General features: G+C 38.6%; 1 protein-coding gene across 1 annotated transcript in view; it reads right to left on the bottom strand.

The window, feature by feature from the left end:
- PRTFDC1 (phosphoribosyl transferase domain containing 1) overlaps positions 1 to 17311 on the bottom strand; it is a 42631-nt gene that overhangs the window by 10268 nt on the left and 15052 nt on the right. The window contains exon 4 of the mRNA XM_088534002.1: positions 7102 to 7167. Coding sequence (XP_088390128.1) covers positions 7102 to 7167 — 66 coding nt within the window. The remainder of the gene's footprint in view (positions 1 to 7101; positions 7168 to 17311) is intronic.

The raw sequence follows: 17311 nt of genomic DNA, 5'->3' as shown, positions 1-17311 counted from the left end.
TGCAGACATTGAGAAATAGTTCTCTGAACTCTGCTGCCTTTCAAAGCTACATGGATCTGCACACTGCAAGTAAGTGGGTTGTTATTTCAATACATGCAAGAAAAATCCTGTCTGTGATAAGCTCAAAAATGCTGGAGCACTGAGTCAATACACTTCTATTGTTTACCTTCCCACAGGTCAATAATAAATGGAACAAAGTTAGCTAAGGAGAGCAAGTCTAGTAATGAGATCAGGTGTGCCTCCTGCCTGACAGGAGTAAGTTTCATGGAAACTATTTTTTCACCCTCCCGAAAAGAGTAACTTCTTTTTTTTTATCCTGAATTTTGACTTTGTTAGAAGTCATTTAGAAGGCTAATTTCAAAGAAAAAAATGCTATGCTGTGAAACAAGCATTTCAGTATTTGAGGCAAAGGCTGTCTTTGTATTCACGTACATAATAAATATTTTAACAAGGTAAAGTGCTAAGCTGTTGATTTAGAAAGGGGGAGTGTTTCTTGGAAAGCAGCAACTGTACTCAAATAACTGAATAAACATCCATACGTAGCACAATACTACAGCTAACAGGACAAACACAGCCCGTGCATGTAACGCAAGAAAGCCGGGTAGGTGCACAAAGCAGCTCTTTTCTCCTTAAATGCTCTTGTATAAAATCATCAGAATAACATGTCCACATGTTAAAAATAAGTGCTAAGAAAAACAGAGAGAATTTAAAACTGAGAAAGAATGATTTGAGGCCTGGAAAAAAAAGAAAACACCCTAGAGTGAAGCAAGGTTTGCAGCAGGAAGTAATATCTTTTATTTAATTAACAGCCCGGTTCCCAGTGGGAGAATTTTTGCCACAAAAGATCTTCGCCCTCTCAGGCTGCATCCTCAAAGCGACCACAAAATACCTTCAACAGCTGATCCTGGGAACAAAAATTCAGAGCCACTGTGTGTGCTAAAATCATCCACTAAGAAAAGATCCTGGTTTTATGGCACTTTACAGTCTCTCCTCACAGTCTGCCTCCAACTCATACATCAGTGTTCCACAGCTTTTTTGTTGTTGATCTTTTTTAATCTCAGATGATTTGTTCTCTTCTTCTACCTCAGAGAAAATTCTTAACACTTTTATCTCCCACGCTGGTAGTAGGGAAGGTGATCGCATAGAACCGTCATCGTTTTCTGCCCAGTTGTCTAACTGATTACGACAGCAGGTTAAAATTAACAATTACTTCCAGTTTGTACTCAGCCTGAACTTTGCTGATCCTGTTCAGACCAATAAAAGGATCTAGGATCTGCATGTTTGAAATTGCATCCTCCTTACTACAGTAAGCTAGTACTTTATTTTACAGGGGGCACCCAGTGTGTTTCTTTGACCAAAAAAAAAAAAAAAAAGAGTAACTACAAGTTCATGGGCAAATAAACAACCATATGGCACCAGAAATTTGGCAATGATTCAAACTAGCAGGCAGACTAGAAAAAAGAAGTCACCAGCTAAAGGCAAAAGCTATCCAAATTCAGAAAAAGAAAAATCAAGTTTGCCATTTTAGAAGTGATGACAGCTAACTACAGGCAAAACATGCCCGAAGTATGCAGCCTTCTCTGTTACCTGAACTCTTTAAACCAAGGCTCGAAAATACTCTGTGGCTCAAAAGACAAATTGTAGTGAAGAAATTATCAAGTGGGATTCCTTGCTCCAAGTTGCCTGGAAGTTCAGATTAGAAAATGACTTCTGATCTTAAAATATAGGAATCTTTAAATAAATCACTGTTTATCTCAGGCCAAAGAATTCTACTGCAGAATCAACAGAAAAAAAATAGACCTAATATGGCAAGAGTTGCAGAGCTTTTTGAGAAGCAATTCAAAAAGGAAGATTCACCTATGTCTTGAAAGGTAATCACGGTGCAAGGTATCAGAAGGTAATCAAGTAGCAAGCTTGAAAGAAAAAAAAGAACTTTTTTACAGATACTTAAATATGAAACTCATTGCTATAGGATCTTGTAGGACTAAAGGCATAACTGGATTTACAGAGATGAGAAAGGCATGGATAACAGTTGTAGCATTGGATCTGCTCAAAATGACAGCCCAGACATAACTTTGTATTTAGGTGTTTAGGCCCCTAATAAAATTCCAATTGGCTGCTGTTGAAGAGATTACGCAAGCCTATGCAAACACTTCGTCCTACGAATCATGGTCTTATGAGTGAAGAAAAGACATGTGAATTGGGCCACAAGGCACAAGACACCCCACTGGTGGCTTGAATTCCTTGCCATATTCTTCCTGGACAAGATTATTCTTAAACTACTTGGCGGTACATATAACAAAGTGTTAGAAACACCAGCTTAAAAAGTATGTATGAATAAAAAGATGCTGGCAAAATAGTGCTTTCTTTTAAATAACCGTTTCCAGAAGTGGAATTAAAATATAAGCACAAGAAATTAAAATACAAAAGATAAAAGAAAGATATAGCTTCTTCTTACCTATATCTATTTTTTTTCCTGGAGGAGGGTACTTTTTTTAAAAAAAAACAATTTCCATTCAAAGATCTGAATTTTCATGTAAGATCATTTCTAAAAATACCTTCTTATCATGTGTAGTCTGTATCTTCTACAGGGTAATAATTTGATAATGCGATTGCTCCAGCTGAATCATTAACCAATTACCAGCTTACTCATCACACCTACAGCCCTCGCTTTCTTAGCGCTGTGTTTGGGGAACCTCAGGTCCTACTGGTTAAACAAGATGGTTTAAGACAACTTAAGCTTTGTAGAGGCCATGATATAGAGCTGAAGAATCATCAACAAACAGCAGTTAAGCAGTACGGCATGACGCTTCGATGAGGAGGTCTAAGGGAGGCTGCCAGGACTGCTGTTAGAACAGAGATGATTTGGCAGCGTGCACGTGAACAGAATCTACAAATGCTCACACCTCACCAGGACAGAAAATAATACGGAAAACATTTGAGAGATCAGAAGTGTAAATAGGAGCTTTTGACTGGACTCTAGAAAAGGTCACAAATGGCTGACTTTAATCTTTTCTGCTGGGTTGATGCACAGCTAACATCATTCTCACAAGGCCACCTAATTTCTCTGAAAGATGTTATTATTTGAGACGTGGAATTTGGTCAGTGGAGGCTGTTGCTGAGTGCAACTTTGTTAGTGTGTTAAGAGATGATGCACCTATGTACATAGGTGTTGAGTACTTGCAATCAGTTCAGACTACCTGCGTATCTCAAAAAGTCAGCAGTGGGTGACCTAATGGAGGAGACGACGCTGTGCTGACATTAACTTGTTGTTCCTAGAGCAAGGGCCTGAATGCGGTACCTGCTGGTTCTGTCTGCAGCCGTCCCTACAGAAAGCTGCTCTTGTGCATGATCAGTCTAAAGGCCATGCACGGATCACTGACTCCATCCTCTCACTTAGATGGCTAAGTGTAATTGTCTGATAGTCTGGAGCTGGGAGAGGATTTTGACAAAGGTGCAGTCAGGAGAATTAAGAATTTATGTGATGTAAAAATAGGTAGGCAGTGGGTGAACAAAGTCCATGTGAAAAACAGGGTGGAAAGTCTGGAAAGTTTTCTCTGTACTTTCCTTCCCCCAGAACAAAAAAAGAATAAATAATTGAAAAGTAACAGTAGACCAGAGTAGCTAAGAAAGAAGCGCAAATAAAAGTTTCTAACTTCAGGGAAGAACAAAAAAGAGAGTATCTTCTGCTGAGAAAACTGTCAGGAGTAAACACATTTAAAACCTAATTAATTATGAAGAAAAAAGCAGAAAGGCAAAAATGACTAAAGGTTCAGCAGAGGTACAGAAGACATAGAATGCTTTGAGATGCACAAAACCTATCAACCCCTGAAAAGATGAAAAAGGCACTGGCTGAACATATGACAGGAATATGCTGGGATATAAAGATGAATAGGGAACACAACTACTACAGAAGCAAGAGAATAAAACTCCATGTTGCACAGCTACCCCATGGATCATTTATTAACTATTCAGATGCTACTATTTAGCTAATATTTAGGAGAATGATACAGCACTCTTGTTGGAACTTACGATGGGCAGAGGAACTGATTGAATAAAATCAAAGAAATAGGACACATGGCTATTGAAAAGAAAGTGACTGAAAGACATCCCTGAATTCTGTACTTGTCCTGCTTGCGGATATTACAATAATTTTTCCTTTCTCCTCAACAAAGATACAGACACCAAGTTCTTTACAATATATTGAGAAAAAATATACACACATAAAAGTGTAAGAGGTAAATAGCAGTGATAATTCACAGCACTTGTACAGGTACATCTACTGAGATTTCTACAGGTTTTAAAATATATTTTTTATATGCTACAAATACTTTAAAATGTGTTATGAATTATTACAGTATTATGCAGTACCATGTATTCTTATAGGTAATGTTATTTGTTCTTTTACCTTATCTACATGAATGGCCATAAACATCTTGCATTGCCTTTAGCTTTCTTAATTTCAAAGATTTTCAAATTTTCAAATATTCTATTAAGGTGCCAAAGAGATATTTCTCCTCCTGAAGAGCTGTTATCATTAACAGTTTATTTTTGATTTGCTTTTAAATCGTTTTGCTTTCTTAAAGCTTTCCCAGGAAGAAACACTGCCAGAGAACAGCATGTTCATGAAGCCAGTCAGCAATCAATTTTCAATAAAAAGGGAGATAGCTGTTAAGATCTACATAAGGTCTTTTTTTTTTCTATTTAATATTCACCAAGGTTTTAGGACAGCTGATGTTCTAGGTATTATTACTTAATGAATATTACTTTAAGATCAAAATCTCAGTATCTTTTGTCTGCAGTTTTCAAGTGTTTTTAGCTATTTATATTTCTGAACCTGACAGAAAGTTAATAGAATTTACATTCTGAGTCCATGCAAGCACTTCTAAAAACATCTTCCATGATCATTAGGTTAATAGGTTTTAACCTGGCATACTAATTTTTTGACATAATTACAACCCTTCATTAATAAGGATTCCAAGCAGGCAGAAGTGTCCCTTTCACTCAGGAGCAGGGAAGTTGAATTCTACTAGCAAGTCTTCCACTAATCTACCCAGCAACTTTAAAATGGTTACTAAAGTCAGCAGTTTCAAAAGGCAACAGCTAAACTAAAGCATTAAATTAAAAAAAAAAAAACACCCTTCAAGGAAAGATTTGCATTGACTGTAGGAGGCTCTGAATCAGTCTGCAAATGGTTGATTAGTAAAATGTGCTGAATGCTTGTACTAATTGCTTAAGTCAACAACAGATGGAGGAATTGGCATCTGTGAACATAAGGCCACTCCTTCATATATCCAACTTTAGATGTAAGTAGGAACACTTGAGCTCAAGTTTTGCATGTCAGGTTTTCAATTATCAAAATGAAGGTGGAGGAAGCCTTGTTTCCACTTATTACAGTGCTATTTCATCAGCTCTAGGTGTCTGTGTCACAGGAACACGGCACATCCGCAGCCCCGAGAGCCCTGCCAGTCTCAGCCCTCTCCTCCTCCTCGCTCCAGCCTCTCCTCACCCAGCCCCTGTCCCCGCGTGACTCCCCATCCGTGACAGCTTTCAGCCCCAGACTTCCCCTTCACGCACATCCTCGGTGCCAGCCACCCAACCCTGCTAGGCTTTATTCCCATTCCGTTCTCTCCACGAATGTTTTCTAGCCTTAAAACAAATCTCATGCCCGTGCTCCACACCTGGGAACAGGAGGACAGGGTCAATAAGCAAAGGGTCACTGAGGTTTTTCGTATAAGAAAACAATTCTATTTTGGTTGAAAGTTTCCTTCTCTCTTCTATGCACATGTACACATGAGTACACAGGAGTCCTGAGACAAGATGTAAATAACTGAAACCCGGGACATAATTATATGCCTGGTGAGACAGATTCATCAAGAAAATCTGGCATTGAGAGATGGGGAAGAAGAGCTGGGCCTACAGTGTGAGAAAGGACCAGGCTATCTGGGAAAGAGAAATGTTAGGTAATGTTAAGAGGTGCACTGCCAGCTCTGCCTATGAAGCAGAGAAACATATGCAAAATCACTGCAGAAAAACAGGTAGCTCTAGTACTTGGATATTAGAAGGGAGCAAATGATAAATATTACACAAGAACATGATAAATGCTTTAGTGATCATCTGGAAAAGAACTCACCCAGTCAAATTTGGAAGTGCTAATTGAGGACATATGTGTCATTAAAATTGCTTGAGCATGATAGTACTATCTGGTTGCATCAATGCCTATTTAATATTAATGAAATAATTCTGATTATTTTTTCCTTTTCTAAAGTGTGCAATAGTACAACAAAAACTGAGATTGCTGATGCTGTATTTGAGACTTGTGAAGGAACTGATGCTGCTTAGTGCCAGCTAATCATAGAGCAACTGCACGTACAGTAAAAATAACAAAATAAGTATTATTGCCTTAATGCATAAGTGAATATCCATTTCTGGATGTTTTCCACATAGACCATTTGCCTAATGAAATCAGCCTTCCTTCCTCTTCAAGTTCTGCTTTGTATCAACCTCCTTGGACGAAATAGTCTTTTCAATGCACCTTGCCTCTCCCTCCTTCATTACCACAACGTGCAGTCACAGTGCAAAATGGACTGCCCGATGCTGAAATAAAGTATCCCATTGCCTTAGCTGTATGACAGGGTCCACAAATGAACTTTAAACGGTTAAGCAAAATTGTATTAGACGGCTCATTTGTTGTAGGGGGATATTCGAAGTGCACTTTGTTTGCCTGCAGCACCACAAACAGAAAAAATAAGTGTTCAAGACATTAAGAAGCTTGGAGGGAGCATTCCGGCACAAATTTTACTACACAACATCCCTGGTAGTACCTATCACTATTTGGGAAATCCCTGCGCTGGCATGGATGGCTACATCTGACCTTTTTAGGCATCTGCAATGTGAAAGAATGGCATTACAGCAATTGAATGGAGATGAATATGTCACTCTGATTCCAAAAATTAAGAAAAATATACAGCCAAATAGATAACCCATCTATGGAAGTATTAGTATCTGACTTTGAAAATGACAGCTAATGTGCAAAATGACAGCTTTTCTCAGCTACTTTTAGTGGGTGTATTTTCCTTCTTAAATTTAAAATTAACAAACCTTCCCCGTCAGCTTCGAAAGATCATCTCCTCCTATCATCTGCATATCTTGCATAGACTGATCATTCTGAAAAAAAGGAAAGACAAAATTTTGAACTGAATAAAATAGAAGTATAAACACATTAACACTTCTTTGATCTTTAACAGTCTCAGTTAGCAATAAATTATAATTTTCAGTACCAGTGCATGACAGAAACAAAGTCATGTCTTTATTTTTATATAAACTATGTTCCTTGCTATTTCTTAATAGAACAAGCGTTGAGCAACATATTTGTCCTTTTCACAGTGGAAAAACAGGAGCAGGCATGTTCCTTTTTTTGGAACAGTCTTTTATAACTCAGCTAAAATGTGCCTACCTGTGCCACTTACTCTAAGGACTAGCAGTCATTTTAGAAGAAATTCACTTAGTATTTTTTTCTGAAAAATAGTTTGGCAAAAAATATCGGTTGTTATCAACAAAGATTCAGTGTGCATGTCTATGGGCATACAATTTCAAGGGCTTTGGCTTTTGTTTTTTCAGCTAACTCAAAGATGAAATTCTTAAAGTCAATTCAATAAAACATGACACAGTCAGTCAGGCCAAACTGATCTCAGCAACTTAATATATTTTCCTTTTTTTGATAGAAAAAATAAAGAAAAAAAATAAAACATTCTCTTTTGATAAATTTGCTTTACAGAAATTTCTATTGTAAAGTATTTCTGATGAAAAATTCTGTACTGGGTCTAGTTCAAACTCATTAGCATCAGCAAAGATAAGATCATATGAAAGAAACATATGGAAACCCTACTGTGAACAGAAGAGAGAGAGGTCTAAAGGAAGGTGTCAAATTAAAAAAAAAAAAGTCATGGCCAGGAAGTGTGAACACTCCAGAAAAAGCAAGAGCAAAAGTAATAAATGCAGTTAATGGAATTTTTGCAAAATAGGTGCATGTGCAAATCTAATCTCCCTACCCACAGGGAGACTGGGTTAATCCAATTTTAATAATAGCTGCAGTACCTTAATGTGACACTGTAGTTTACTAATAACATCAAAGACTTTAGCTTGACCGAAACCCACCAAATACGCAACTTCTGAATACTTTGTTTTTATTTTATAAGTAAATCCAGTACTCTGAGGTGAAGTACTTTTCCACCAATAAGTAACAGGGCAGCAGCGCTTACACGGTAGGGAAGGATGTACTGGTGGGCTAAGGGGTTTCTTCCTGAGGCTTGGCAGCAGTGGCAGGGACACGACTGGCCCATGACGCGGTGCAGGCCGCAGGCCGCAGCTGGGCTGCCCTTCACCACGAAACCCTCGCTCAGTCTCACGGTCGCTGCCAGGGACTTTGCAATCACTGCATCAAAAGCCATGTGGCAGCCCTGGGAATGCTCCCCAAGGAGGATTGTCTAGATTAATGTAGCCTTTCTCAGCCACTCTATAGATTGTAGTTTGTGTTGCTCAGCTGAAAATCTGCCGCACACACACCCAAAGGTTTCTCTTCTGTCCCCAGGAAGCTCTTGCACCCTGGTCTTTGGCAGTTGTTGCCTTAAAAGACAATTTCAGACCTGCCTTCACATTTCCGCACTGGATCTAGGCGCTTTAGATCCTCTTCATGCTGCCCTGATTCGTTTCCCGGGAAACGGGGCTGCCGCAGGAATGGAGGCTGCATCCGGCATGCTTTCTAATAGGAGTTTCGGCATTTATTTCATTTATGTAAAGAACAACGGGGAAAAAAATGCGAGCAGCTCATTCCTCAAGATTATTTTAAAACTAACCAAAAAGTGCAGATAGAGAATATTTTAAGATTAGATTTAAAAGTATAAGCCTTTTGTTGCAGAGTAAGCCAGGTCATTCTTCAAAAGACAGGGACGTATTCAGGTCAACGCTAGTATGAGCCTGTAGAAAGCGGAAAGATTGTTTGCCGTGTCTATCAGGGCACGTGGTGACAAAAGGTTTTTCCTTTTCCAAATAAGATGGAACTTCAGCAACCAAAAAAAAAAAAAAACAATCCAAATAAACCCCACAGCATGTAGGAATTGTTACTGAAGGAGCAGTTTGCCCTTGGTTGCTAGTTGAAAAAGAGGGAAAGAAAAGATAACAGTGAGGTGCATGGATTAATGAATGTGATTTTTTTTTTAATTAAAAAAACTCTCTTTCAGGAGACTTGCAGCCACCCCGTTTCCTTTGCGCTTGGCATTTCTGGCCGCAGCTGAAAGGAAGACGCTAAACCGGCATCTTCGCTGCTGGCGAGCGGGGGAGCGAACACAAAGGCCATTGAGAGCGGGGGATTAGGGCGGCCCACGAGGCTGCGCGTTGACGCGCTGGGCGCCGCCACCGCCGCACACAATTATGTAAATCCCTCCGCTCTGGCCGGGCGAGCGCGGCTGTCCAGGGACAGGGCTGAGCCTCCGCCGTGCCTCAAATCCATCCACAATAACGTGAGCTGGGGCCCCCGGCCACGCTGCGTTCAGGGAAGGACTGAAGAGAACTGACTCGCGTCGCACCGCGGAGCCGCCACAGGCCACGGCAAGAATCGGATCACGGATTTTGTTGCTGGAAGTATCTCCACATTCGTGAACCGACTCAGAAGATTCGGTCGCACAATGTGGCATTACAGTCATTGTAATGTTCATATATTGCTGGCGACTTCGCACGCTATGGTTGCCATAGCAACCTCGCTGCTTTTTTTCCCCCGATTCCTCAATTTATAATCTCAAAATAACATTGCACTAAATGTTAAGCATGAAGTGCAATAGATGTCAGAAAGAAAAAAATAATTGAAAAAAATGATTCATTGAGAACTTTTTACTGCCAATTCAGAACCGTTTGCTTAATTTTCACAGTCTCAGTCACTTGGGTTTCTTTCTTTCTCTGGGAGATGCTCCATAGATTGACAGCACAAAACCAACATGACTGAGTCTCTGGGATTTATCCTAGCTACAAAGACACGAATTAGAACCTTCTTTTCACTCCCTCAAGGCTCCTCAATACTCTCTAACATCTCTATAACTTATCAACATTATTTTTGCAGGTAAATGCTTATGACTAAAATAATGTTCCAGATAGATGCAGATAGTGTGTTTTGATTTTTGCATCACAAAATGTATTGTACCTGTTTCTAAAGAATCATGATACCTCTCACACTATCCCTTCTTGTCATCCCAAACTATAGTAAATACCTACATTTTTGATTTTTTTCTCAATAAATTCATGCTTTGCGAGGATAAGTTTCACTTTTATTTTTGTTACTGTAACATGTGCTGCCCTGTTTCATTTGTTCATCTTCATTTTATAATCATGTTTCATGCAGACCTTGTCAATATGCATCCTGAAATGCGAGGAGATCTTAATGAATAGAAGTGAGAACGTTGCTGCTTCCACCTTCACTTCTCACAGCACATGTGATAATGCTCTGTTTGACTTTCTATGTGGAATGGAACTATAGATATTTAAATTCCATCTATACTAAGTCATGTCTTTTGAATTGGGTGGGGCGCAGAAATATTACATCTCTTTTACATCTCCTGAGATCAACACTTGGACATAGTTCAAGTTACAAGTGAAATGAGTTGGGTGGTCTTAGGAAAAAACTATTATAAACAGCATTGCTCATCTGAAAATCGCACCAAACTGTGAACATCTGTTACTTTTCTAAAGGAACAGAGTCTGGAGCACATTAATATTAGGCTCAAGGAAACAAAGATTTGCTAATAATAGCCAAAAAAAAAAAAAAGCAGTTCTAACAAAACAGTTTAAATGCACAGCTACATTATAAAATACAGACACCATGACATTATCACACATCTATTTAATGTAGCCTGCACAGTTCATAGGAAATCTCTTGAAAAAAAACATGGTTACTGTTTTACTCCCCAAATTAATCAGGCAGATTCCTAAGGGAGAAGGAGCCGGTTGCTCGGCCCGCGGCCCTTGCGTTGTGCTGCGGCAGCACCGCCGCTCTGCCCAGTGCGGCATTCCCGTGTGGAGCGCTCTGCACCTTATCTCCCACACAACTGCAACCTCACACTTGCAAAAGGTGATTTATTCTAACCAGAGACAGGTTTCTATGACAGGTAAATCATCTATTTCACTATACAGAAAATCTACAGCAAATAACTTGACTATTTTCCATTAGTAACATCCTGAACTATCCAGTTAGATTCTGTCTCACACAAACCTTTCACGTAATTCCTCTAAATTCCACCTCAGGATATTTTGCTTGCATATTTACTCAAAAGTTCAATTTTAATCCAGTTGAAAGATATTTGAGGAGATTCAAAACATACAATCAATCTAATATTTCTTCCTGCTTATGTCAAAAATGAATATTTGCAACCGGTCTCTGCAGATTCAGTAGTAGTTTTAGAGCAATCACACACCAGTTTTGCAGTTAGGTACCTTAGTTGCACATAACATCACACTGGAATATTAACAGAGTTTGTAGTCTAAACATTTAGATACAAACAAAAAAAGTAAATTTACATATAGGATCTACTCAGTAAATAACGAAAGCACTTAGATATGTGGCAGGAGTTTATGATCATCAAGAATGGAGCCTTAATGTCCCTCACTAAAATAAGAGCTTGAGTTTGACACTAGATCGCAACGGGTTAAAAAAAAAAAAACTCTGAAGGCCATCCAAACAGCTGCATTTTGAGGCAACAAAGTCAATGGCATTAATGCCAGAGAGAAGATGACATTAGCCAAGGTAATGAATGAGGAGGATTTGAACAAAATTCTTGGCAGTTCGTACAGTAAGGAAAAACTGAGACTTTGAACTATTACATGGACCAAATTGAGGCATGAAATAGGTATATGATTTCAGAGACATAGCTGTGCCAAAGGCAATGTTAAATGTTAAAACTGTTAAAACTGAAATTGAAAATGACAAAAAACTACAGAGCTCACTATGCTATCACACAAATTAACATACCTTTTTCAGTTAAGAAAAAAACCTAGTTCTCAGATGAAAAAAGAAACAGAAATGACAAGAAATTGCTTTTTAGCTAATATCCTTCAAGCATGAAACCACAAAGCAATGCCTCTTACACAACTTTTAAATAGAAAATTACTACTGCTGTGACTTAGTTACATCAAACTTACTCATATTAAGACTGAGCTTTCCGCTTTTAAAAAATAGCGTTAAAAAAATAATTGTAGGCATTTGCTGAGTTTAGATTACTATATCTAGAATCTTAAAAGTTTCTGCTTTGATATTATGTACTCTTCAATGATTATAATATCTTTTGCTTCATAACCATGCTCTATCATCTCTGTCAAGAACATAATAATTAAAATGAAAATTTTGATATTCTAGTTTGGATGTAGACACTCTGTTAGATGGGACTTACTCATTTTGCAGTCTGCCTCCTCAAAGGCACTTGAATATATGAATATGATGATCTGAGAAATGTCAGTAGGAAATCTACATTTTTACACACCAATTTTATTACTGGGTAAAATCAAATTGACATAAAAATATAGGCTATGAATTTACCTTCAATATAGCAGCAGAAGTAAGAATATCACTGGAGCAATAATACATTGTACTTAGCAGCAACATATACCTGAGCTGATAATATTTTGAGTTTCTTCTCTAAAGAATGACAGCTACAAACAAAAGACCTCAAGAGCGTAAGTAAAACGCAGACTGCCATGATCCTCAGGGCAAGAAGCTACAAGGACTAGGCAGTCTTTAGCAGCTTTTATAGGACAACTAGTATGGTTAAACTGACGATTTGTGCATGAATCCCTCGCAGGAAAGCCTGGCAAGGCTTCCCTTCCTCACACCAAATGCGTTTTGAGGTGCAGGATGCAATCTCCAAGGCACACCCACATTTAGAATGATTAAGGCCAAAGTCACTGGTATGTCTGTAGGAGGTGCTTTGAATACCCTGCAAACAAGTCAACAACTCTGAAGCAGCTGGCAAACGTATGGTGGAAACTTGGGCATAGCTCGCTGTCAGAATGGCATCTATTGCACGGGGACTCTTCAGCACCATCTGTCACTTGATGCTAAAGGTACCTTTACACCCAAATACTGACCATTCAGTACATCTGTATTAGCTTTAAAGTTGAGGCTACAATGTCCTGAGTGTCCTCGTAACTGCATCACTGACCACCTATGTCACTGCCGTGGACAGCATAACCCAAGCCAGTCAGTTTGGAAATGGTGTGGGTACATATCTGTACGAGCTCCAGTTACTCGGGCTACAGTGTACCTTTATACCTCTAGGGCTACATCTACAACATAATGAATTTGAAGTTTTCATTTATTTTCTATGCTTTTTCATCCACATACTTAGCAAACAGAGGTTTGGAAGTACTTCAAATGCAGGAGAGCTTATCCAGCTCCACGGAAGGCCCGAGTTCTGCAAGGAAGAGCTGGGCTTTGCACAGCACAGCACAGCAATTCGGTCACTATAATTCAGCAGGGTTCTCCTCATAGCTGACAGAAAAGAGAAGTAGATCGCTGAGCTTAAACAACTCTAAGAGCAAAAGTAAGTTATTAAACTTGGTAAATGAGATTTGTTCACACATTCAGTAATTTATTGCATACCAAGACTGCCTGCCTTCTCCTCATTTCATCCAAAGAAGGGAAGGCATCTTGCGATAGACATAAGTACCTGAGGAAAAAAAAAAACTCTAACTGTAAAGAATCACTTTGTGTAAATACAGTTAACTTTTCTCACCACAAAATAAGGTGAAACAAGGAACAATTGTTTATTCTGAATTTTTACTTAAAATACTCATGGAACTAGCTACAATAAATGCAATTTCTTTGAACATGCAGCCAACAGGAGTGCCTTAAGAGTGCCTTATCTGAAAACTGAAAGAGTACAGCCCTAAGTGCCATAACACTGAAGACAAGATTTATAGCGTTATTATCTTAATTAGCAATGTGCAAGACTGAATTTCTTTTGGTTTGCTTATTCTGCAGTTATTTCAGCAACTGGCAATATTAAGCTGCACTGTGTATTTAGATTTCAGTTGCACATTTGTATTTTATGATAGCAGCAAGAATAATGCAAAATGGAACATTCTGATGGCTTTGTTGGTGAATGAATCAGCAAAGGAAAGGGACAGTGAATTTGGAGCCCCACGGCCTGGTATTTGCAGTTAATGACCCAAAATGGGAGCTGCACGTACCCTGGTGTTTGCCAGCTCTCATGATTGTCTCTAATGGAAAAAAACACCCACTATGTGAATATTCCTTTTTTATTGGAATATACAGGCAAAAAAAAAAAGGGGGGGGGCATCTTATCACTAAGAACAACTTTAAGAGCCATGGAGTTCTGTACTGTAAACAAAACGTAGAAATCCAGGTGTTCAAACTTTGACAAGCAACTTTAACATTTCTTTGCTCTAGCATTTATTATTTCAGTCTTCTTTCTTCTTTGGTTATGCTATTCTAAGCTCATCTGTTTGACCTTACAACTGTTTCCTAATAAAATCTGTCAGTCAGTCCTTCCCTTGCTTGAGCGCTCCAAACGCTGACAGAGCTTAATGGGTTCAAAAATATCAAGTTCTTATCACTTTTATGAAAATAGGTATGAGGAGAAACAGAAACCCCCTCCCACGGAGGGAAGTAACAAGTATAAGCTCAGCCATCATTACAAACTGGAAAATCCGCACTGAAATGAAATGTTAGGAACCCATCCATATGAAAGCTTCCCAGTTAAGGCACTCCTAACTCCCAGGTAGTCTCTGACAGCTAACAAAGGTGATCTCACACAGTACAAACAGTTAAATTATAAATTCAACTAGCCACACAAAGGGAATCCTTTTGAATACTTCAAATATCTGGATATTTTTATATGATCCTACTCCTGGATAAAGGGGATGAAATGTCTTAGAGAGTTAACAGCACTCTGTGTTAATTCCTCACCAGTATTACAACCAAGAGCACTTGGCATAGAGCTGGGGTTCTATGCACATATTAATACATTCTATTGATATATTCAAATCAAGAAACATTTATAAAAACAAATGTACATGATCTAGCCCCATCTTGTAGCAAAAAATGTGTACGTTCTAGGGTGAGAAAAGGTGTTAACAATTGAATAAGGGTGTTCACTCAAAGTGAAATTCAGACCACATGAACACTTGTCTCCAGAGGCTGGAGGCAAACTCCCATCTCTGGATGGGAGAACTTACAGGCAAGAGAACAATTTAGGAAGTGCTAACCTGAGTGCTCATTGCCTGACCCTGGCAATGAGCAATTTCTAGGATTTGGTAATAGAAGGAAAGTTGGAGAAGAATCTTCAAATTTGTCAAATAGCCACAGGCTGAGGCAACAGATAGAAGGTGGAAGCGGATTCTCCAGAGACAAGATTGATACAAATCTCAAACTCTTAATCCCTTCCAGCAATCTGGAGCCTAGTGCATCATTGACTCAGTGGCACTCCCTTCATATCACTCTCATAACACCCTTCATAACACTCACTCCTGCAGCTAGTGATTACTAGGAAAATTTTGACAACAGACATATCCTTAGTGAATTTTCGTGCAAGGTTATTTTACAATATTTTTTTCTCTAATGAAATACTGTAACATCCATTTATTAAATGTAAACTAAAAGAATTTTATATTTACCACACAGATAAGGAATGCAGTAATTCAGTACATCTTGTTATTGTCATATGCCTGTAAAGTGTCATTTTTGCTTTATGCCTTACAGCATCCCCGGGGTGAGGCAGTGCCTGAACATCACACATGCTATAATCTGTTTGAAGAAGCAGCATTTAAGAGATGCCAGGAGAACACAGTCATGGAATTCCTTGGGAAAATTAGAACCCTCAGGCTTCTTTTAATTAATTTTGCCCCATTCCAGATCTCAATTAAAAAAAAAAAAGAACAAGAAAAAAGAAAACCCACACACTAAATGATATTATTAGTATCCAACTAAGTGATCAAGGTGATATTTTGCCAATGCATAAACACGTCACAGTACTTCCAAACTTTCCAGATCTTATCTGTGTAACAGAATTAGCAGCCATCCTATTCTGGACATTTCTGATGTGGAAGGCCTGACTCCCTATCACTGTAAAAAACTGTGAAGCAGACTGAAAATGGGAGAGACTCACAGTGACATATGGCACTGCTGCAAATGTCATGAGTCAGTAGTACTTTGCTGCATTCTTTGGCAGAATATGAAATCAAATATTTTACTAAGACTGAAATTCAGTTTTTTAGGCTTTGCAATAAACCGCTGTTTTACAACAAATACTGTGTCCTGGGGAACTTCAGAATCTAACTCCTTGAATAGATGACCTCTTGGATGCTTTTAATGAAATCCATTGATGCCTTGAATCTGTTCTAAAACTGAGCAATTTTAGGAACATCTACAGTCTCAAATGTTAAGATGCTCCAGAAGTCAGGATTGCTTGAAAATAAGCAATGGAGAAAACACACTAAAATAAGCTTAAGAAAGAAATAATGTCAGATCTAAAAGTCTATTTACAAATTGAAGCTATGTCTTCTGTAAAATACTATAATCTAAAACATTTATTTCAATCTTGAAAACATTTTTCAAGTGAAAACATTACAGCTAGTTAGAAAAATGTGACCCAGAGGGAGAAAAATTTCAGCGGAAAAAATAGAGGAAACTTCTCATGGACATGGCATTAGATCTAAAGTCCAGAAGAACAGAGTATCAATCAATATTACATGAAAACTAAGTTAAAACTGTGTACTTTTTTAAATTAAAAAGGGGGGGCAGATTCCACAGCTAAATATCATGAACAAGTATGAAGGGAGGCAAGGAGGGCAATGCTGAACTAGAGAAGAATAGATAAAGAAGAAAAGTATCTTGATGAGGCAAGTAGCTACTTGCTTTATGCCCCATAAATATCTTGAAACAATATTTAGCTGATGCTGGAGAGCTTTCATGCAACTCCACGGCTCTGCCTCCATGGCCACATCTGCTCTCGTTCTGTCCCCATGGCAATCCGGCTGCTTCCTACTCAGCTCTCGCCCGGCTGCTCTGTTTGGTTCTCCCAAATCTTTTATGTGAGTCACTAAAACACTTACTCATACTCAAAAAAAAAATCCCTATGAATTCAGATGGTGTTAACATATTTAAGTGGTGTGTAGGTGTGTTATCTGATGTATATAGGCACAGAGAACACCTCTCCATGAGTAAGTTTTACATTACAGATAAACTTGATAAACTGACAGCATGATAGGCTTGATATGACCTTTCTTGAACTATGTCCACAAATTAACGCCT

This window comes from Tinamus guttatus, unplaced genomic scaffold, assembly GCF_059628265.1.
Source record: "Tinamus guttatus ecotype Peru unplaced genomic scaffold, ASM5962826v1 Tinamus_guttatus_pri_ptg000530l, whole genome shotgun sequence".
Taxonomy (NCBI): domain Eukaryota; kingdom Metazoa; phylum Chordata; class Aves; order Tinamiformes; family Tinamidae; genus Tinamus; species Tinamus guttatus.
The sequence above is the reverse complement of the archived record's forward strand: the minus strand, read 5'-3'. Positions and strand labels throughout refer to the sequence as shown.